The sequence below is a fragment of the Ctenopharyngodon idella genome, chromosome 1 (assembly GCF_019924925.1).
Source record: "Ctenopharyngodon idella isolate HZGC_01 chromosome 1, HZGC01, whole genome shotgun sequence".
NCBI classification, from domain to species: Eukaryota; Metazoa; Chordata; class Actinopteri; order Cypriniformes; family Xenocyprididae; genus Ctenopharyngodon; species Ctenopharyngodon idella.
Genome location: NC_067220.1, coordinates 13,335,843 through 13,358,065, shown reverse-complemented (window position 1 = coordinate 13,358,065; position 22,223 = coordinate 13,335,843). Strand labels below are relative to the sequence as shown.

The 22,223-nt window shown below is 37.5% G+C and overlaps 2 protein-coding genes across 3 annotated transcripts in view; one reads left to right on the top strand and one right to left on the bottom strand.

Moving 5' to 3' along the window:
* Positions 1–13,696, top strand: part of sdk1b (sidekick cell adhesion molecule 1b) — a 253,500-nt gene extending 239,804 nt beyond the window's left edge. For both annotated transcript variants that reach the window (XM_051903427.1, XM_051903423.1), the window contains 8 exons: positions 308–445; positions 575–736; positions 2,252–2,377; positions 2,567–2,731; positions 4,583–4,720; positions 5,076–5,196; positions 6,181–6,310; positions 9,165–13,696. In XM_051903427.1, the coding sequence (XP_051759387.1) occupies positions 308–445; positions 575–736; positions 2,252–2,377; positions 2,567–2,731; positions 4,583–4,720; positions 5,076–5,196; positions 6,181–6,310; positions 9,165–9,434 (1,250 nt within the window). In that variant the 3' untranslated portion in view covers positions 9,435–13,696. The remainder of the gene's footprint in view (positions 1–307; positions 446–574; positions 737–2,251; positions 2,378–2,566; positions 2,732–4,582; positions 4,721–5,075; positions 5,197–6,180; positions 6,311–9,164) is intronic.
* Positions 13,697–16,397: 2,701 nt separating this feature from the next.
* On the bottom strand, positions 16,398–21,962 carry knstrn (kinetochore localized astrin (SPAG5) binding protein). Its single transcript, XM_051893517.1, has 8 exons — positions 21,869–21,962; positions 21,429–21,524; positions 21,303–21,329; positions 21,089–21,188; positions 20,825–20,939; positions 20,687–20,748; positions 17,206–17,280; positions 16,398–16,880 (listed from the first exon to the last, which is right to left on the bottom strand). Exons 2-8 carry the CDS (start codon positions 21,506–21,508, stop codon positions 16,749–16,751), a joined length of 591 nt encoding a protein of 196 aa, XP_051749477.1. The 5' UTR covers positions 21,509–21,524; positions 21,869–21,962; the 3' UTR covers positions 16,398–16,748.
* Positions 21,963–22,223: the final 261 nt, after the last annotated feature.

The window sequence follows — 22,223 nt, the reverse complement described above, 5'->3', positions numbered from 1 at the left end:
CACAGTGCAGCGCTTCTGTGTTCTACGTTGAACACCGACTCACTATTGGCCGGCTCCTGCATCAGCATCACACGCATGCGTCGTGGTGCTCACGTGAACAGCTTCGGCCAATACTGAGCCGGCGTTCTGACGTAGCGCTCTGACATAATATGCTAATATATTTGTGGAACTGACCCCAAATGTTTGAACAGTAGTGTATTTTTGTTATTTATATATTATTTGTTGTTGGAAATCAGTTTATTTAGCAGACGTCTATACAAGAATGTTTTTGAGATGTGGCTTTACTAACATCTCTTTCTCTCTCAAGCTCCTGGAGCACCCAGTCGTGTGGTGTTTTCGGAGGTGACGGGAAGCTCAGTGAATGTGTCATGGGGAGTTCCTCTGCAGCCCAATGGAGTGGTGGAAGGCTACAGAGTGGTCTATGAGCCCACCGCACCAGTCCATGGTGAGCAGGATGGAGAGAAAACGACACTGCTGTCACTCTATATGATCGTTATTCAAATTTAATATTTTAGTTTTGAGTACAGATATAGAGTATATTATATAATATTCATAAAGACCCATAATTTGGCAGGTGTCAGTAAGACAGTTACAGTGGATATCAAGGGGAACTGGCAGCGCTGGCTGAAGGTTCGTGACCTGATGAGGGGCGTGACATATCGCTTCAAAGTTCAGGCCAGAACCATTGGTTACGGACCCGAACTAGAAGCCAATATCACCGCAGGACCAGTGGAAGGTATGTGAATAATAACTTATAATAAATAAAGAAACATCCCCTGCAGTTACAGACACAAGAGCTGGAGGCTTTCTTTGGATTAAATTAATTGCTGAATATGAAATGATTGCATTTCACTAGTGCTTTTCTAAAAACACTTTTCTAAACCCTGGGACCCACTAGGAAGATGGCATTTCATTATTTTAATTCTTAAAATTAGTTGGAGATGGAAATTAAAATAAGGCTATGTGAACTTCATGCTTTGATTAGTGCACTGTAATGGGAATGTGATTTTACATAGCCTTTGAGCCTTTGAGCACTTGAACATTCTCAAGACACAGCGCCTTCATTGTGATGGGACACTGAGCCTCACACAGACAGCTTTCAGTTTAGAATGTTCATCAGATGAGATGCAGTTGATTCATGTAGGAGCGGTGGACTCTGATTGGTCAGTATGGAGTATGATAAGTATGGTCTTGTGTAACTGGCCAGAATTTTGAGCAAAAAAATATATTCCAAAAATATATTGGTACTCAATGATTAAATCATATACCATAGTATGAACATGGGTCTCCAAGGTACACTACCAGTCTAAAATGTGAACACGCTGGAGTGAATGTATGTTTCTGATAATCTTAAAGAGCTTAAATGGTTGAAAGTAGTTTTGTAGATAAAAACAGTTGGTTTTCTACGTATGAATTGGTAGAAAATGGTCCCCACAAGGATAGTAAAACCTGAGATCACCTACATTGTGGGGACCAGCCAGCAGTCTCCATGGGGGAAATGGATTAATAAACATACTAAATGATGTTTTTTTTTTTTTTTTTTTAAATCTTTGGGATGTGCTGGAGTAGACTTTACAGAGTGCTCACCTCTTGCATTGTCAACACGAGATCTTGACCAAAAATTGATGCACCTCTTGATGGAAATAAATGTTGTGAAGTTATTTCCATCAAGAGATGCATCTTTTTTTCTTTCTTTTGTCCAAATACTATGGTAATACAATACTTTTACCAGTACTTTTTACCAGTACTTTTTTCCTAGCGATGTGACTATTTTGGTTGGTGATTGGTCGTTGCCCCACACACACAAACATTCTATGTCTGGACATTCTACAAGGAACTAGTAAATTGAATCGTGACATTTAGGATTAGCTAGTTTATTTAAAAGGTGAAAGGATTTGTGGGAAATGAAGTGTGTTAACAGTATACTGAATGTGTTGTCAGGTCACAGTATCCAATAAAGAGCATGTTTTGAAGAAGATGTATCCCTACGGCTCCAGTGTGACCTTTATGCAGTCTAAACCACTTTAGAAAGGCAGAGCTGCCTGTTTTACAATCCTTTGTTGCAAGCTGTAGAGAATATTTTTAAGAATTATTCAATTATTTAAAAAACTCCATCATTTTTATTCCTTCAGTCTGATGTTTGAAGCCTGTATTTCAGTCTGAACTGTTATGATTGATAAAAATGACCAGATCCATTAGGTGTGCTGTTATTGATCTTTCAGAAAGGAATAATACACCTTATATTTTATAGGCTCCCCCGGTTCGCCCTTGCAGACTTCAGTCACAAAGTCTGCATCAGCTTTGACGCTTCATTGGTCACAGGGTGTAGAAGGGGCGGGACCGGTCACGGGATATGTCATTGAGGCTCGTCCATCAGGTAAGCAGCAATTCCTTGTCCATCTGTTTACTTCAGATCTACCCTTGACTTTTTATTATCAGTTCTTCGTCTCATGCATTCTTGTAATACCAGGCTTATTTTCAATTAACCTTCCACCTCTTCCATCTTTTTTCTCCTCTGTGGCAACCAATTACTCCCCCTCCCGCTTTTGAAATCTTATATTTTAAGATGAAGGATTATGGGATACATTTGTCAAGCATCTCCCACCTGGAAGCTTCTCGTACACCATCAGTCTGGACCGCCTTCGTTCAGGTGTGGCCTATGAATTCCGTGTCATCGCTGTCAATCGCTTCGGCTACGGCGACCCCAGTCCACCTTCCACTGCCATGTCTGGTAATCTTCCTCATTATATCACACCGCTGCGGCATACTGAACAATTGTTGCAAATGACAACCCATCGAACAGACTGTACATCTGTTCCACAGCTTTGTTTTTGTTCACATGAAATTAGATATGGCATTAACCCAAATATCCATTGCATACTATATTGGATAATATATCAATTCATTTTTAGTGCTGAAAGTTTTAGTATGGACATTAGTACACCTTTTCAGTGTCTGAGAGGTCTATTATTTTAGTGAGGAAGTTTGAACTGTAGAGCAGACTCATTTTGTGGCCTCTACTGCCATCTAGTGTCACACTTCTGAACATTCACTCATCCATACGTAAAGACACAAGGCTTAAAAGTACATGATCTTTCAGAAATCATTCTAATATGCTGGTTTTCTTATTATTATCAATGTTGAAAAGAGTTGTTCTGCTTAATATTTTGTGGAAACCATTATAAATTTGTTTTTTTCTTTGATGAATAGAAAGATCAGAAGAACACCATTTATTTGAAACTGAAATCTTTTGTAACATTATAAATGACTTTACTGTCTTTTTTGATCTATTTAATGCCTTTTTATTAAATATTTTATATGATGTAAGGAGTTGTCTTCTGCAACCAGGAGGATATTGTTAAAATGGCTAAATCTGGTCTGTTTTGGATATTGCTCATGTGCTGAATGTGAATGGTCACAATGTCCACAGAATAATTTCAAAGCACAGTGAGACCACTACAATGCTGAATGTAAAGTGCTGTGGCTGGTCAAGGAAGATTAGTGAGCATTTTGACAGGAGGATTAAAATCACCTGAATGTGGGACCACCTCAAAACAGCTTCTAAAGACCTGGAGGAGAACTCCAACCTCCAATTTCATCTCGAACGATAAGACAATGGCTATAAGAGGCTGGATTGAGAGGTTGTGAGACCATTTTTTCATTTTAACCAAAGAACATAAGGACTGGAGTATGGAAGATTGGAGCTGTGTTCTGCAGTCTAAAAAAAAGTCCAAATTTAACAACCTACTAGCATTGGATGGTGTCAGGTATGTTCGTAGGAGAAGACTGGAGTGTTTTAATGCCAAAAGCATGCATGGTGCCATTAAGCACAGCAGGGAAACATAATGGTATTGGGGACGCGTGTCTGGTCTGCAGCAGGTGTTGGAAGGATCTACAAAGTTGCTGGAACTTTGAAAATGGACCAATACTTGGGAATGCTGCTGAACACAATCTAGCCAAGTATTGGAGATGTGTATTTTCCAACATGATGTTTCCAAACACACAATGAAAGTGTTCATGCTCTGTCCCCTGACCCTAAAGCCATTGAAAACCTTTGGGAAGTAATAAACCTGAATTGTGATCAGTCATGCAGGTCTTCCAGTGAGGCTCAACTTCGGAAAGAACTTAAGGAGGATTGGAAAGAAGTTAAGCACAACACACATGCAAAGTGTAGTGAGTCAATGCCCAGGAGAATGGCTGCTGAAATCAAAAACAAGAGAGAACTAACAAAATATTAATAACTGATTTCATTGTAGTCAATGTATGCTTTATTTCCTGTGATCTTTTTGTTTTTCTATGCTTATTCTGCATACTACTGTAAAACCAATATTTAATTATATGCTGGAGTTTTTGCCTTTCTTGACAAATAATTTTAATACCTTAACCAAGTTTAGTTCTTCTTCTTTACAATATATTTTGATTGTTTAATAAAACCTGAAGTGTTATTAAATATTGTGCAAATATTCCCTCCGGACATCACTTTTGCCCACTACTCTTTAGATATTTTATTCCCTGATATATGAAATGTCAAAAATAAATGAACAATAAGATCATAATGCAGTATTATTGTCTGTTGTTGTAGCTCTGTCTGAAACACCTTTCTATGAGGAGTGGTGGTTCCTGATCGTCATGGCGTTGATCAGTCTCATTCTCATTCTGATGGTTGTGTTTGGTTTGCTCATGCTCGGACAGAACAAGAAGTACAGGAGCTGTGGAACAGGTGGGACTTATAAAAATAGCACCATTATTATGATTATTATAAATGTAATTGATAATATTCTTGTATTTCACTTATACCGATACAATACTTGTATACTGACTTCATTTACTCAATTTCATTCAAACTAATGTTGTTCAAAACCTGTATGAATTTGCATTCATTACTCCGGGTACAATCACTGTACCTTATGGTATTTATTTATTTATTTTTTTTTTGCTTCCTAGACAGTTTCTGGAAGTCTTAAAAATTTAAAGATTATAAATGTTTGTACTGTAGTTGCATTTGTGTAACTTTTGGGGAAAACCCTAAAATCAAAGAGAATAGTGCCATTACTTGGATGTGATTCTTCCCACAGGAAAGCACATCACTACAGTAGAAGAGTCTGTAACCCTTGACAATGGCGGCTTCACGGCCCTAGAGCTGAACAGCAGACATTTGAATGCGAAGAGCTCTTTCCTAAAGAAGAATGGAACAAGGTGGGGTTTCATCTGAACTACTATTAATAATATATCAGATTATGGTCAAATAAAGACTACTATTACAGTACTTTACAGGGAAACTGACAACATGCATCAACACCAGTTGCTTGAAAGTAATTTCTGAAGCTCTGAGAAAAGTCAAACTTTTATATGTTTGTATTCAATCACCTTTATTTTTTTTTAAGTGTAACCAGTGAAACATCATGAAATCTACTATGAAAATGTATTAATTTTATCACCATATACTTTACATTTCTTCTTTAAATACATCTTCAGGTTTTTTTTTAATATGACTTCTTCATATGGGAAATTTATGTTCAGTTGAATATATTCGTTTCTCGAAATATTTTCAGTGTTTAGTTGCAAAAACTGGATAATTTAATGTTCAAAAGGCCATATTAGAGGCCCTTTCACAAAGTTCTGATTTTGTTTTTTGGGTCTGCTTGAATAGGTGTTGAAAAAACACCTTATTTTTCACATATTTTACATTGTTGCAGCATCTCTTTTCCCAGTCTGTCAGTAACGCTCTGTTTAGTTCCGGTCTCTATGAAGCCCCTTCTTCTGAAAGGCGCAGTGTGCTCTGATTGGTCAGCAGGACCAGTGTGTTTTGATTGGTCAACTGCTTCGAGCGCATTGTGGAAATGTCACGGCCCTTACCATAACCACGAGTTTCGACACACTGTTAACGCAACTCAACCAGGCCCAGCCCCTTTTATTGCATATGCCTTGGGCGGAAATTATTAATATTAGGGATATTGTGACGTGTTTATTCCTGGAAGAAAAACTACAATCACGGTGTTTCAGGGAGTTCAGAAACAGTGCTTACTGATAGAGAGAATAAGTGCCTTTGCAGTGGACTTTGTGCTTTTTAACTTTGCAGACCTTTTTCATGTTCAAACAGTAACGATACACACTAAAGAAATGTAAAAATGTAAACAAAAGCATCATAGGTCCTCTTTAACTGCGGTGTTTGGTCCACAGGTCTCCTCCACGGCCCAGTCCAGGTGGGCTGCACTATTCTGATGAAGACATCTGCAACAACTACAATGGGGCTGTTTTAACAGAGAGCACCACACTCACAGAGAAACCCACTGAGCTGTCTGAGTCAGAGGTAAACACACCACACCAATAACACTTGACAACACACACATAAAGAGCTGCCACGGGGGTATGATGGAGTTTTAGAGACATCTTATGATTTAATCATCATTACATCTTTTGAACAATTAAAATTTGTTGCTTAAAGTAAATTTACCTACATTAATAAATAAAATAAAATAAAATAAAATATTTGTTTTTATTATTATTTAAAATAGGAAATTATTTAAAATGATGTGAGTGAATTACATGAGATGAATACCGCAGTCCTATCTGTGGCTGTTTTATTCTGCACAACTAGTCAAAAGTTTGGACACACTTTATGTCCATTTCAGTGTCAAAACCTTTTGATTTAAAGGTGTTTGCTTAAAGGGTTAGTTCACCCAAAAATGAAAATAATGTCATTAATTACTCACCCTCATGCCGTTGGACACCTGTAAGACCTTCGTTCATCTTCGGAACACAAATTAAGATGAAATCCGATGGCTCAGTGAGGCCTGCATAGCCAGCAATGACATTTCCTCTCTCAAGATTCATTAATGTACTAAAAACATATTTAAATCAGTTCATGTGAGTACAGGGGTTCAATATTAATATTATAAAGTGACAAGAATATTTTTGCTGCGCCAAAAAAACAAAATAACGACTTATATAGTTATGGCCGATTTCAAAACACTGCTTCATGAAGCTTCAAAACGTTATGACTCTTTTGTGTCGAATCATGATTCGGATCGCGTGTCAAACCGCTAAACTGCTGAAATCACGTGACTTTGGTGCTCCGAACCGCTGATTCGACACAAAAGATTCATAACGCTTCAAAAACGTTAAAAAATATTCTCGTCGCTTTATAATATTAATATTGAACCACTGTTCTCACATGAACTGATTTAAATATGTTTTTAGTACCTTTATGGATCTTGAGAGAGGAAATGTCATTGCTGGCTATGGAGGCCTCAGTGAGCCATCGAATTTCAACAAAAATATCTTAATTTGTGTTCCGAAGATGAACGAAGGTCTTACGGGTGTGGAACGGCATGAGGGTGAGTAATAAATGACATTATTTTCATTTTTGGTTGAACTAACGCTTTAAATGCTTTAGATAAAATAGTAAAATATTGTTGTAATAATTAGTAAAATAATGTAATAACAATTATAATTTGTATGTAAATTGTAACACTCAATTACAATTGTAACATTCAATTACAAAATGAATGTAAAAACAAATAATAATGGGTAATAAATATTATGCAAATGGGGTTTTACAGAGTCCCGCACATGACATGCAAGAAAAAATACTAGACATTGTGGCTATTATTAATTTGTTCCCACAAATTATTAATTCATTCACTAATTGATCATGGCCATGATTTAAATGAACTAAAATAAGGGAACAAATTAATATATAACATAGCCACAATTTACCTAAAACGAGGCAATGAATGAATGGCCACACATAGGTCACGTACACACTACAGCTAAATTCGGTTGTCAATTCACCTTTTAGAGTTTAATCCCGTTCTGTACACACACAGTTCATTCATTTACTGGAGTGACAACTGCATTCTACAACCAAATTAACTCCCGGAAAAATGCAGTTTTTAATGACGTTTTTAAACACGTATCAGAGTCGTGTCTTTCTTCTGTATGCATGATGTAATAAATCACAGGGAATGAGGTACGTATTGACTCATTAGTGTTGCCAGATCTTCCCAGAAAAAAAAGCAAATAAGGACAAGCCCATAATAAACTTAAATCAAACGCTTTATCTTGGAAATAAGCCACATACCGAAATATCGTGATCTGCACCTGCCTACTTTATTATCATCTCCATAAACTTGATCGCTTTATGAGCCAAGTCCAAACAACAAGCCAAAAGACGCTTAATTAGCGTCACTTATAATAAGAGGACATGGCAACACTGCAAGCAGCCTTCCAAACACAAACAAAACACTACGTCTCTGTCAGCAGTGGTTGTTAAAATTGCCAAACATAACGAGTCTTTGTTTGAGTTCTGTTCAGTACACACACGTAATGATAATTTAGGGCAGGGGTGGGGAACGTTGATCCTGGAGGGCCATTGTCCTGCAGAGTTTAGCTCCAACCCTAATTAAACACACCTGAAGCTAATCAAGGTCTTCAGGATTACTAAAGTTACAGGCAGGTGAGTGTTTTTTTCAGGGTTGGAGCTAAACTCTGCAGGACAATGGCCCTCCAGGATCAACGTTCCCCACCCCTGATTTAGGGCATTCACTCCTGTATTTAAATGCGGTTGTCACTCCTGAAAGTTTACAGTGTGTACATGGCCAATAAGTTGTGGCCATGAGGGAACAAATTAATAAATTAATAAAACATGGCTACAAATTAAAGGGATAGTTCACCCAAAAATTATAATTCTGTCATCATTTACTCACTCTCATGTTGTTCCAAATCTGTATAAATTTCTTCTGCTGAACACAAAAGAAGATATTTTGAAGAATGTCAGTAACCAAACGGTTGATGGACCCCATTGACTTCCATAGTATTTTTTTTTTTATTTATATACTATGGAAGTCAATGGGGTCCATCAACTGTTTGAACTATCCCTTTAATAAGTCATGGGCATGATATAATTTTTTTTTTCTTGCATGTCATGTGCGGGACTCCATTGTATTGCTACAGTGGCATCTGTAACTTAAAACAACATTGCGTAATGCTTCATCCATGCCAGTAGGTGTTGCTATAAGTCCAAGACCACCATTGTATCAGTCGACCAAACAAAAACTTACTTTATACCCCTTTAAACACTAACAATTACGTCCATGCTGTAACTTTACTGTCTGCTCTTTTTCTCTCTGGTATGGACCCGTCCCGTCACCTCTCATGTAAAGGTGAGCGACAGCGACTACGAAGACGAGCAGCCCAAGCACTCCTTTGTAAATCACTACATGAGCGACCCCACCTATTACAACTCGTGGAAGCGGCAGCCCAAAGGCGTGAAGACCGGAGGAGGATTCGAGGAATGTGCTATGACGGATGCAGAGGGGGGGTATTATCAGACTGTGGTGACCCAGCACAGCGTAGGGGGCGTCTACACCCCCACAGGGCAGCCCGCACCAGGAACACGCACTCCAGTTACCGGCTTCTCCTCGTTTGTCTAATGAACCAATGACTTGAAACAAACAGGGGAGCTGATGACAGGAAGATGAACCCTTAAACAGGACAAATCAAACTGTCGGAGTAATGACAAAGAATGCTTTTTCATGAAAAAATGAACAAGTCTCTCATTTCCCCTGAAGCGTGTATTTTTGGCCTCTTCTCTTCAAGGAAGGGAGGGGTATTGAAGTATCTTATTGTTAACGTGTTAATGATTTTCGGGTGGATTTTCGCAGATTAACCATGACCCAGAAGAAGCGGAGACTTTGCACTGTGAGACTCTTTAGCAAGAGGTGGTATTAATTTTAAAGACTCAAAGACCCTCAAAGACGGATAAAGGAAATTCCTTTGTTATGAATTCCCTATTCCATAGCAACCTTCCGGGATTAATCATAATGTGTGGGCAAACACACGCCTGAGTGATTCATTGAATTTCACTCAGATCTCCAAAACTCTAATTGAAGTTGAAACATCACCGGAAACTTGTACAGTGAGTGGTAGACTGGAACAAAAATGTGTTTTGTGTGTGCTTTATTTTCGTGTCGGGGACGGGCGGCTTCATTCTGGACTAAAAGCAGCACTGAAAATACTGCCTTTGCACACGTATTGCTCTCTCTTAAACCAAAAGGGTGATGCTTTAAGCGGGAAAAGAAAGAAAATGTGTGCTCACAACAGACCGTTTTCTTAGGTTAGCAATACTGTATGTAAAATATGCTGTATGTGTGTATATTTTTAGGATCAATTTTGTACAAAAACGAAACGTTTTTACTGTAGAGTAGATTTGTGCCAAGTCGATGTAGTTCTTTAGTGATACCCACGGCGGATCATTTCAGCAAGTCACAATCCACACTGTTTGTTTGACTGGCTTGCAGTGTATGTACAATTCAGTCACCCAGAGATATGATAAGAAATGTGTGACTTCGTCCCTCTAATCCAAATATACACAGATTTTTGATCTCATTTAATGTTGAACAAATATTTTTTTTCAGTATGAAAGAATATTAGTGCTAAATGAAATACAGTACACGTGATGGTGAGACGGGTGTGTGCAGGTTTTGTTGGTTGGTGTACATCGATGGTTAAAGATCTAGGCTGGTAACCAAAAGGTTATAATCAGTGTTGGGGAAAGATACTTTTAAAAGTAATGCATTACAATATTGCGTTACTCCCTAAAAAAGTAACTAATTGCATTACTTAGTTACTTTTTATGGAAAGTAATGCATTACGTTACTTTTGCGTTACTTTTTCTCATCTGGGCTGGGCTGTTTGTTTGTTTTTATAACAACAAAAAAGTTCTATTTTTGGCAAATGTAAAGGCAATTTCACACCAAAAGTGAAATGAATAAGCCTCAGGCTGAAGGAAATGCAAATTCACGCCTGTACAGTAGAGGGCGCAACTCAAATAAGCCCTTTCAGCTGTGCTGCCATCGTGGAATACAGAAGAATAAGACACAGGAAAAGAAGTAAATAAGTTTACACATTTACACAGCACACACAACGCCTCTGCACTTACTCCTGATTTCTCTCAACATGAGGACAGGAGAGCTGTCAGTCAATGGGAAAACAAAGTAACTTGCATTACTAATTTGAAAAAGTAACTCAGATATATGGCTGTAAATTTGCGTAAAGTAATGCGTTACTTTACTAGTTACTTGAAAAAGTAATCTGATTACGTAACTCATGTTACTTGTAATGCGTTACCCCCAACACTGGTTATAATGGTATAATGATGCATTCAAGTCCTGCTAAGACCATAATTAGGAGTGTGGAAATCATAACTATGTCATGATGTGTGTTCAAGTCATTTTGGACAGAATAAAATATGCTGTTGTAAACAATAATTGTGGCATATAAAATTGAAATTATCAGATTAAAAAGTCAAAATTATGACAGTAATAATTATGAGATAGTCAAAATTATGACAGCTAAAATTATGAGATGAAAACAACTGACATAAAAAGCTGAAATAGAGATAAAAAGTCATTATGACATCAAAATTTGAAACAATTGACAAGTCAAAATTATGAGATAAAAAGTCAGTATGCATTTGAACTGAAAAAAGGTGCAACACTCACTCTTACAGTGCTCTAACTTTATTAATTAAAAAATTATGTTTCTGCCATTTAAGGCCTTCATCAGATCTTAGAGCGCTGTAAGAGTGAGTGTTGCACCTTTTTTCAGTTCATATGCATATTGATTTTTTGGGTTGCACCTCCTCTTCTGTTGGTAGAGCACCTCATTTATAAAAAGTCAGTATGGCATAAAATGTTGAAATGATGAGATAAAAAGTCATAATTATGATTTCGAATTCCGACTTTTTACCAGTGGAGCTTGAGCGCAACATATGGCCTGAAACATACTCTACGCAAGTATATATACAAGTTTCCAGTTACGCAGTATCGATTTCACACGTTGCGTTCAGAACACAGTTTTGTAAAGTATTGCTGTGAAAAGGTACTACATTTGAATTTGAATTTACTTCACGACCGTTATAAACATTGTATGAATATGGGTAGTATGAATGAAATTCAGAAATACTACATCCGCCATGTTGTTACTGTCACGTGGCCTACCAGCGTCAGTTGCGTCGCTTCACTTCCATTCATAAATTCTCTCCCGTGGCCTCATGGGATAGCAAAGTGTCCATCGAATGCTCACTTTAGAATCTAGGAAGTAGATCATCGCCTACTGATTTTCAAATACTATGTATTTAGACATACTACTCTTTTGGCGTAGGCCTACTGTTTTTTACATACTATATACTAGGGAAGAATTCGATTTCGAATGCAGCGTATGTGTTTTTTAGGTCAACTACTGTCATGGCGGAGCAACAGTTTTGCTGACTAAGTTTGTTCAACTTTCAGCGTCTTTATAGCTAGAGACATGAATGAAAACATTTGGGTTAATGGCAAAAATATTTAAAAGCAGCATGAAACAGAAGTTCCAGGAATTGATTGGATTGTTGCCATTTGCTATTGCTGTGATGTCATGTGAGTGACAGGTTGTCCCTGCCCTCGTGCCAGTAAACACATCATCAGAGAAGAGAAGAGATGTCGCTTTAAAAGGGAGAAGTTATTTTGATCAAATATTACGACGACACATTAATTTAAATAATATTAATGTGTACAAATAAATCATTTACAGTAAATACTGGAATATTCCATTAAAAAAAAAAAAAAACATCAATTTTGATTTCAGGGAGTAACGGTGCCCCCTTCATTACTGAGACTGTAACTGCATAAACATCTGCGGGCTTGTGTAGAGTATGTTTCAGTGCCTGAAGAGTCTAATTCTATTCTATGCATTAATTGTCATTTAAAACAGAGAAAAAGACAAGGACAGACTTGTGTGTTGAACATCCAGATGGGAAATACTTAACGTTACATCCAAAGACAGAAAGAGCTATGCAAAGTGTTATTGATTGGAATGAGTCACAGAGAATAATATGCACTTCAAAGCAGGTTGTTAACACTTTGAATTGCTTTTAGAAGTTGTTACTGGAATGTTATGCCTCCTACAGCTGTATTACCCACAATGCACCAAAATTAAAGCGAGTAATTGTGTCTTGAAATGGTCAAAATCTGAAGTGTGTGATTTAACACACTCAAAAGTAAAGAAAAAAAGTATTACATTGGCCTTTGAAACATTTGTTATTAATTTCATGTCATCATCATTTCTAGAGCTTTTAAATTTTGCACAGGAATGTACCACTCACATTCAACTAAAAATCCCAAAATACTGTAGGCCACATTAAGCCACACATGCTCTGCAAATGTGACTCATATTTATTTTAAACAAATGACATGAGTAATATTGTGTTGATATTCTTGCTGCCATTATCCTCCTGGCAGGTCTTTTTATTTATAACATATTGGTGACTAAATGCCAAAAAGATGTGTGCTGTATGTACATGATGCAGACTGCAGAAATGTCATGTCCTGTACTCTTATGACACATTCACTGATGAGATACGCAGTGGCCCCAAACATATTTGGACACTTAATAATGTGTGTTTGTTTTGTATTAGATTACAAAACGGTGAAAAAAGTGGCATCTGCAAACAAATGACACTAGATTTTTCAGAATTTGCATTGACATTAATACATTTTTAAGTGTGGCTTAAGTGTCCAAATGTTTTTGTTTTGTTTTTTGGCTTACTGTAAGAACACTGTATCACTGTAATTTCCTGATATTGAGACTTCATCATTGTAATGCACTTGTTTTGAATACTATGATTAAATGGATGAGATACACATTTTACAGAAAATGTTCTCCTTTTTGGCTCAACCACACTATCCATTAAAACATTCTCAAGCTGTCCAGCAGTTTTTGTTTTTCAGATCTGATCCATTGGACAGACTGTCTGAACTGTTTTTTGGAAGTGATCGAGTGAGATGTGTGTTGAGGCGGTGGGTGTCATTTTCTGACATTTTTGCATAGCAAGTGGACATAAGCTGGCAGCATGAAGAGAGCTGTCACACTGGAAATCTATCCTGTGCTTATGAACATAAGAGTCTGGCAGCAGTGCAGTAAGCGATAGATGGTATATGCAGTTTATTTGGCGTAGCTATGTATGCTGGGTAGAAACTGATTACATGTAAGATGGATTGTGTAGTCAGATTCCAAAAATGTAGTACTTGTAATTAGATTATATTACAATTTAAAATGCTCGTAATCGGATTACAGTTACTTTTTTAAGGATTACATGATTACATATTTACACAATCGCTGTAAATTATTACTTCACTCTAATTGTTCTTTTTACTCATTTAAATTTTCCCTTATAAAGAATCTTATTGTGTGTCATAGCATTCAGCTTTGATTATATTCACAATATAGAATGGTCATGTAAATAAATTTATGATGCTTTTAAATTTAGGGAGGAGAGCACTTCTCATTTACACCATGTATGAGATGAATAATTATGCAAGTTACTAAACACTGCTGATATATAGCTGTGAAAGACTGTCTTCTACATATCCAATGACCTTCACTAATTATTCATCAGCACAAAAATATTTAACACCTGGAAAACTTTGAATGTGTAATGTCATTGCTGTTTTCATGTTTATTGTTTGTTTCTGTATATATATATATATATACAGTGCCCTCCATAAGTATTGGAACAGTAAAGACAAAATTGCTCTGTTAGCTGTGGTGTCAAGACATCTATAAATATGATTAAAAGATTAATATGAGGCAGAAGTACAGAATGTCACATTTTATTATTGACTGTTTCAACACAAAATGTTTTACCAATGAAGAAGTACAGCACTTTTAGAGTTTCATCCCTCTGCCTAATGTGAGCATAAGTATTGGGCGGTTTAACTTAAAGTAAATGGAAATGTGTAAAAGCTAATATTTAATTGTAAATCCCTTGCAAGCAATCACAGCAGTGAATCTGTGACCCATAGACATCACCAGACTCTTGGTTTCACACTTTGAAATGCTTTTCCAGGCCTTTAATGCAGCCATTTTCAACGGTTGCTTGTTTTGGGGAGTTTCTGCCTTTAGTCTCCTCTTCAGCTGGTGAAATGCTTGTTCAATATGATTAAATCTGGAGACTGACTTGGAATGTCCAGTTTGGAACGTCCTGTTCGATACCACTGGCAAGCTTCAGCAACCAACAACGACCAGGTCAGCTGAGAAAAACAACAGCACTTGATGATAGACAAATGACAAGGGCTATGAAAAAAAAATCTAAAATAACTGTCAGTAAAATCACCAACCTCCAGAAAGCTGGGGTGATGGTCTCACAATCTACTGCTCGCAGGAGACCTCACCAACAGAATTACAGAGGATACACAGCAAGATCAAACATCTGATCAGTACCAAAAATAGGAAAGCCAATTTGAATTTGCAAAAGCTTTATGGACAGATGAGACAAATATTAACCTTTATCAAAGTGGGAAAGCAAAAGCGTGGAGAAAAAAAAAAAAAAAAACTGCAAATGATCCAAGGCATACAAGCTCATCTGGAAAGCATGGAGGAGGTAGTGTCATGTCATGGGCATGCATGTCTGCCTCTGGAACAGGCTCACTCATCTTTATTGATGAATTATTCAATGATGGCAGCAGAAGAATGAATTCAGAAGTGTACAAAAGAATCTTGCCTACCAGTGTTCAAGAAAATGCCACCAGACTCACTGGGAAGTGCTTCATATGGCAACAGGACAATGACCCAAAACACTACTGCCAACTCAATCAAGGAGATTATCATGGTAAATAAATGTTGGGTCTTAGATTGGCCAAGTCAGTCTCCAGATTTAAATCCTATTGAACAAGCATTTCACCAGCTGAAGGCAGAAGCTCCCCTAAACAAGCAACGGCTGAATATGGCTGCATTAGAGGCCTAGAAAAACATTTCAAAGTGTAAAACCAAGAGTCTGGTGATGTCTATGGGTCACAGACTCGCTCCTGTGATTGCTTGCAAGGGATTTACAACTAAATATTAGCTTTTACACTTTTACATTTACTTTGACTTAAACCACCCCAATACTTATGAAAGACTCATGAAACTCTAAAAGTGCTGTACTTCTTCGTTGGTAAAACATTTTGTGTTGAAACAGCCAATAATAAAATGTGACATTTTGTACTTCTGCCTCATATTAATCTTTTAATCATATTTATAGATGTCTTGACACCACAGCTAACAGAGCAATTTTGTCTTTACTGTTCCAATACTTATGGAGGGCACTGTATATAAAAAGGGGTTATATATAAGTTATGTGTGTGTGTATATAGAGAGAGAGAGAGGGAAAAAGAGAGTGTGGTGTAATGGTTCTCGGTAAAAAAAACTGAACCATACCATTCTCCAGCCACGGTACATGGTGTAAATTTCCACGCCACATACGACAATGCTTGAAAAGTACACAAAATGTCACTTAATATATAACTATTAGTCAAAACTGCCATTGCTCTTTAGGTCTCAGATACTATGATGGGAGTAAATAACAGCACAAAACTGTGTAAAGCCAGTTTAGCATTTAATCATGTTTAAGGTCATGTTTGCACAGATAATACAAATGAAAATAGCATATAGTCAGCATAATTCGAAGTGCTTTGCTGTTTTACAGGTACATGAAAACTGTTTATATAAATATCTTAACTTGTCAGCAGACAAACACAGAAAGCACTCAGATCATATTTTTCAAAATATAGTTTGAAATGGTGAGTGGTGGATGTTCCTTTAAATGCAACAATATGTTACACTTTCATCCAAATGCTTTTTTCAGCCAGTTCTCATTCTCAGACTGACAGATCTCAGAAAACGCCATATGGCATTGCAGTATTTATGGCCAATGAAAGAGTTTCTTTCATTTATTCCATCAAGAGTCTCTCTGCCTCTCCCAAAGCTCTCTCCATTTCCTCCACATCCAAAGTGAACAATGCCCTCTCCTGCTGGAGCTTTTCATGCGTTTCCGTCAGGTCCCTCATGGTGTTCTGCACTTCCTGGAAGCAAACCGAGATTGACAATATCCTCACTGAACCCATTCTAGGTCATGCCATATTCTAGTAGTTTTGGAGAGGCACACTCAATAACATTTAGAAGGATTAGAACATTTCAAATGAATATTTTATTGGCTGTGGACCTGGTGTTATGATTAATTATACAGCCTCTAACCCAGCAGAGCAAAATGTGTGTAATTTCATCCTCATATAAATCAGTCTTAGTGAAACATTTGTATTAATGCCTGGTCAGTGCCGCAGGACATTCAAATCAGGATAAATAACCCAGAATTTTTGAATATTAAAAGCAAAGAATACTGATACTCACCAGTAAATTTGCCGCATGCTCTTGTGCCGTCTCACCGAACAGTTTCAGCTCAGTCAGGAGATTTTGAGAAACGGTCTGTTGTTAGAAAAACAAAAAAGACAAAAGAAATGAATAACTAACTGAGGGCCAATGTCTGTGACTTTGGTTTAACACTAGCCCTGCACTGTCAGGACTGATTCTCCAGGGAACACATGCTATAGACTAGAATTAGACGTCATCTGTATTCAAGAATGTAGTCTTATATGTCTGCTTTTACATCAGCATAGTAATCAGACCATACGAGCAAATAATCTGGTGTGACGGCACCACAGATTATTGTACAATATGGCTGACTATATAATCAATCCCTATTATATGTGCCTGCAGTGACCATTAGTCCATTTATCAGCACCTCATATTGCAAAAAGGCCAAGAATCGAAGAAAAATGACTACAATGTTTTGTTCTCATTCTGAAAAATGTGATGAATTTACACTCTTTCTCTAATAGACTTGTAAAGTTTCTAAGTTTAAACAGACTTTTCGCATTCGCATAATCTTCTACGCGAATTCCATTGTTCATAATATATATACATATTGTACAATGAAACTGAAACACCTGGTTTTAGACCACACTAATTTATTAGTAAGGTGTAGGGCCTCCTTTTGTGGCCAATACAGCATCAATTCATCTTGGGAATGACAGATATAAGTCCTTTACAGTTGCCAGAGAGATTTTGAGCCATTCCTCTTCCAGAACAGTGGCCAGACCACTACGTGATGCTGGTGGAGGAAAACGTTTCCTAACTTGCTCCTCCAAAACACCCCAAAGTGGCTCAGTAATCAGATCTGGTGACTGTGCAGTCCATGGGAAATCTTCATCTTCACTTTCACATTCATCAAACCATTCTGTCACAAGTCTTGCTGTTTATATTGGTGCATTATCATCCTGATGCATGGCACCACCTTCAGGGTACGATGTTTGAATCAGAGTCCTGCACGCGGGCGGGTACCTGGCGGTACCAAATTTTATGTAACGGGTGGAATAATATTTACGTGTCAGGTGCGGTGCGGGTCGGACGTGCGGTAGGCACGGGTGGACTGCGGGTCCAATAGCCAAGACTATTCCAACACAATTCGATGCATCTGACAGCTGCTTTCAAATGGTCCCGTGCTTATTTGTGTTCACGCTGTGTCTGAAGACCGTTAAAGGCTTATAGCACGATTTGCAGAGCTGCAATCTGTAATCACGCTGCATCTGATTGAAAGCTAGTGATTATATTAAAGAGAGCGCGCTTTGCTCGCTTTATGTATTTAATATAAGCTATTCACAATTTGAATAAAAGTTTTAGAATATTTTTCACGCTGCTACAAAGAGGACCAGCGGCCAGGTAAACACTGCTTAGTTTCAGAAGAGACAACAGTGTTTAAATGCCAAGTGAATCTGCTAAAATATTAACTAGCTTGAAGCTTACAGTTAAATAGGAGATTTAATGTGGGTGTGGGTCGGGTCGCGGTTTTTATGTCAAACGGGTCGGGCTGGGTACGGGCTAAAATTAGTGTTTCTGTCGGATATCGGGTCAGGTGTGCTGTTAATAACTGTGGGTGCAGTTTATCAAACAGGACCCGTGCAGGACTCTGGTTTGAATCATTAGCTGCACATGGTCCTCCAGAATGGTTTGGTAGTCCTTGGCAGTGACACGCCCATCAAGCACAGTAGGGAATGCCATGATATTGCAGCGCAAACCATCACTGATCCACCCGTGTTTCACTTTGGCCAGCAACAGTCCACCGTAACTCCCACAGATGTGGGAAAGTTGGACTCATCAGAGAACAATACTGACATTTGGCATTGGCACGAGTGACCAAAGGTTTGGCTATAGCATCCAGACCATGAGTATTAAAGGGTTAGTTCACCCAAAAATTTAATTTCATTAATTACTCATCCTCATGTCGTTCCACATCTGTAAGACCTTTGTTCATCTTCGGAACACAAATTAAGATATTTCTGATGAAATTTGAGAGTTTTTTTTTTTTTTTTTTAATCTCCCATAGAAAGCAATCTAATTACCACATTCAAAGTCCAGAAAAGTAGTAAAGACATCATTAAAATACTCAATGTGACTACAGTAGTTCAACCTTAATGTTATGAAGCGCCGAGAATACTTTTTTGTGCGCAAAAACAAAACAAAAATAACAACTTTATTCAACAATTTCTTCTCTCCCCGGCCATTCTCCAACGCTGTTTACGTTGCAGCGCTTCCAGGTTCTACGTCAGAACACAACTCATTATTGGCCGGCTCCTGCGTCAGCCTCACACGCATGCGTTGTGCTGCTCACATGAACAGCGATCGGCCAATACTGAGTCACCGTTCTGATGAAGAACCTGGAAGCCTGCACTGTCTATACAACATAAACAGCATAGGAGACAGGGTTTATTCAACAATATCTTCTCTACCCTGTCATTCTCCTATGCTGTTTACTTTGTATAGACAGTGCAGGCTTCCAGGTTCTACATCAGAACGGTGAAGCAGAAGCTGGCCAATAGTTACTTTGACTATTTTAATGATGTCTTTACTTTTTTTCTGGACCTTGAATGTGGTAATTATGTTGCTTTCTATGGGGGATTAAAAAAACCCTCCCGGATTTCATCAAAAAATATCTTAATTTGTGTTTTACGGGTGTGGAACGACATGAGGGTGAGTAAGTAATGACAGAAATTTCATTTTTGGGTGAACTATCCCTTTGACTCTGTGGAGCTCCCGACAAAAAAGTTTTGGTGGAAGCAGGAGAGTCGAGGTGCGCATTTAATTCTGCAGCGAGTTGGGCAGCTGTGGTTTTGATGTGGTTTGTCCTTCATGGTGGTATGCCGACATTACCCCGGATACCATACCACACCTCAAAGACTTGCTGTCCTGGTCACAGATGAGCCAGCGAGATGCGCACCAACAATTTATCCTCTTTTGAGCTCTGATATGTCTCCCAATATGTTGTGTAGATTGCAATATTGTATGTACTTCTATGCAACTGCTCTGCTAATTCAACCTTCACACTCTGCTCTTACTGATGGAATGTAAAATCAGTGAAGATTAGTCACCAGGTCACGCATATATAGGCGTGAAACCTCCAACCCTTTATTGGCCAGTGTTTCAGTTTCATTGTCCAACCCCTGTGTATATGTGTGTGTGTGAAAATGAATAGGATACAAAATATTTAATCAAAAATAGCATTTATATAAATAAACAAAATAAAGATAACACTTTATTTTAATGTGTCCTTTTTACACAAGTTACATGTATTTACTATATTAATAACTATAAATTAGGCATAATTACATGCAACTGACCCTAAACCTACCCTAACCTTATGGTAAGTACATGAAGTTAGTTATTATTACTCAGTACTTATATATATACTTACACTGTAACAGGGACACATTAAAATAAAGTGTAACCAAAATAAATCATATGACAATATACAAAAATAGAAAACAAAATGAGTTACCATGACTTCTTTTCTTTGTTCTTCCTTCTGTTGTGCTGTCTGACCCAACTTTTCCCCTGAAACTGAATTTGAGGCTGTTTAGAGTACAACTCAACAGAAAACACTGCTCTTCTTCCTATGTCAAAATAAAATCCTCACCTGGATCAAGTTTTTCTGCAACAAGAAGGACATGGCAGTCTCGCAGCTGTTTTTGAAATTCTCGATTTTCTCCTTGGAGGTCTGTACATCGCTGCTCCAGTTCAGTCATTGTTTCCTTCAGAAACATGATTGTTTTGAGTATTAAATGTGTTTGAATCTACCAGCTTCAGTAAATATTTTTTACATATCCTTGTACACCCTTTGATTAATTTGTCTTTAACGCATTTGGGCAAAACACTTAAAAAAAAAATCAAGCGTAATCACCTTCATTTCTTCAAGCTGTCCCTGCAGGTCTTCATTTGTTGCAGTCAAGACTCGATTCTGCTCCCTTACATCATTTTGTTGCCCATATCTTGTGGTTGGTCTAAGAAAATCAAAATAGTATGCATTTCCTTTTTAAACATACTGGACTATCATAATAATAGTAACTACATTTTCATTTGATAGACAGACAATCATTTCACAACATGGTACTTACGCTTTCAGAGTCCTGTGCTGGTTTTTCCTGAAAAAAATAAAATAAAATAAAATATATATTTTAAAAGGAAACTAGGTATTTAGGGTAAAGGAAATGTTTGCAGAACGTTTAAACAAAGATGCCTACTTGTTGTCCGTGTCGTTCTTGACATGTGCGGCTCTGGGCTGTGCAGAAATCGCTGTGTCTTTCATCTGAACTCTCTTCATGACTGAATACAGCTTTCTGTAGAAACAGAGAATCGCATTTACACCCTTTAGTATTTAAGAGGAATAACAGTTACTGATCGAGGCGATGAGATAAAATTACACTAAAACATCGACTGCCTGAATTACATTAACATTGTGTAAAGAAATTATGTTTGGTTGATCTCAAAATTATTTATTTCTGAAATAAATATAAGGTCGCACTGTATGTATGTCACACTTCGCTTCTGTGTCTCGTCATGTCAATTGTCAACTTTTTCTTACCGTAAATGCAACGCGATTTTCTACTAAAAGATCTCACGTCGTTAATCTACGGTAATTAAAAATTAATTTAAATTATGTGTGAATGTGTAATAAACTTACCACACTTAGCTAATATCGATCTGCAAAGAACGTTTTAAAAGTCCCGATTTAATTCAGCGCCATGAATTTTCAAAATAAACAACGTCACTTCCGCCTCCTTTACAAACCCAGATCAGTGGTTTTGATTGAGAGTCATTTATAACATTGAAACTAAATGTATGTATATACAAATATATAGGATTCTAAAATATCTTACATAGGTAATTAATCCAAATAAAGTTTGATAAAGATTTTTTGTTTATTTTATTTAAATGGTTAATATTATCTTCCGCTCCACTAGAGGGCGTGAGAGGAGCGTTTAACGTCTCACGTCACGTCAGTGAGCGTGAGGAAGAGGCGCGGCGGTTGAGTTCAA

Excerpts from the sequence above, each read along its gene's own strand:
- knstrn (XM_051893517.1), bottom strand. The coding sequence starts at position 21,508 with ATGAAGAGAGTTCAGATGAAAGACACAGCGATTTCTGCACAGCCCAGA. Across the intron at positions 20,749-20,824 it reads TGCAGAAAAACTTGATCCAG|TTTCAGGGGAAAAGTTGGGT; the intron begins GTGAGGATTTTA and ends CCTCAAATTCAG. Across the intron at positions 17,281-20,686 it reads AACAAAGAAAAGAAGTCATG|ACCGTTTCTCAAAATCTCCT; the intron begins GTAACTCATTTT and ends TTCTAACAACAG.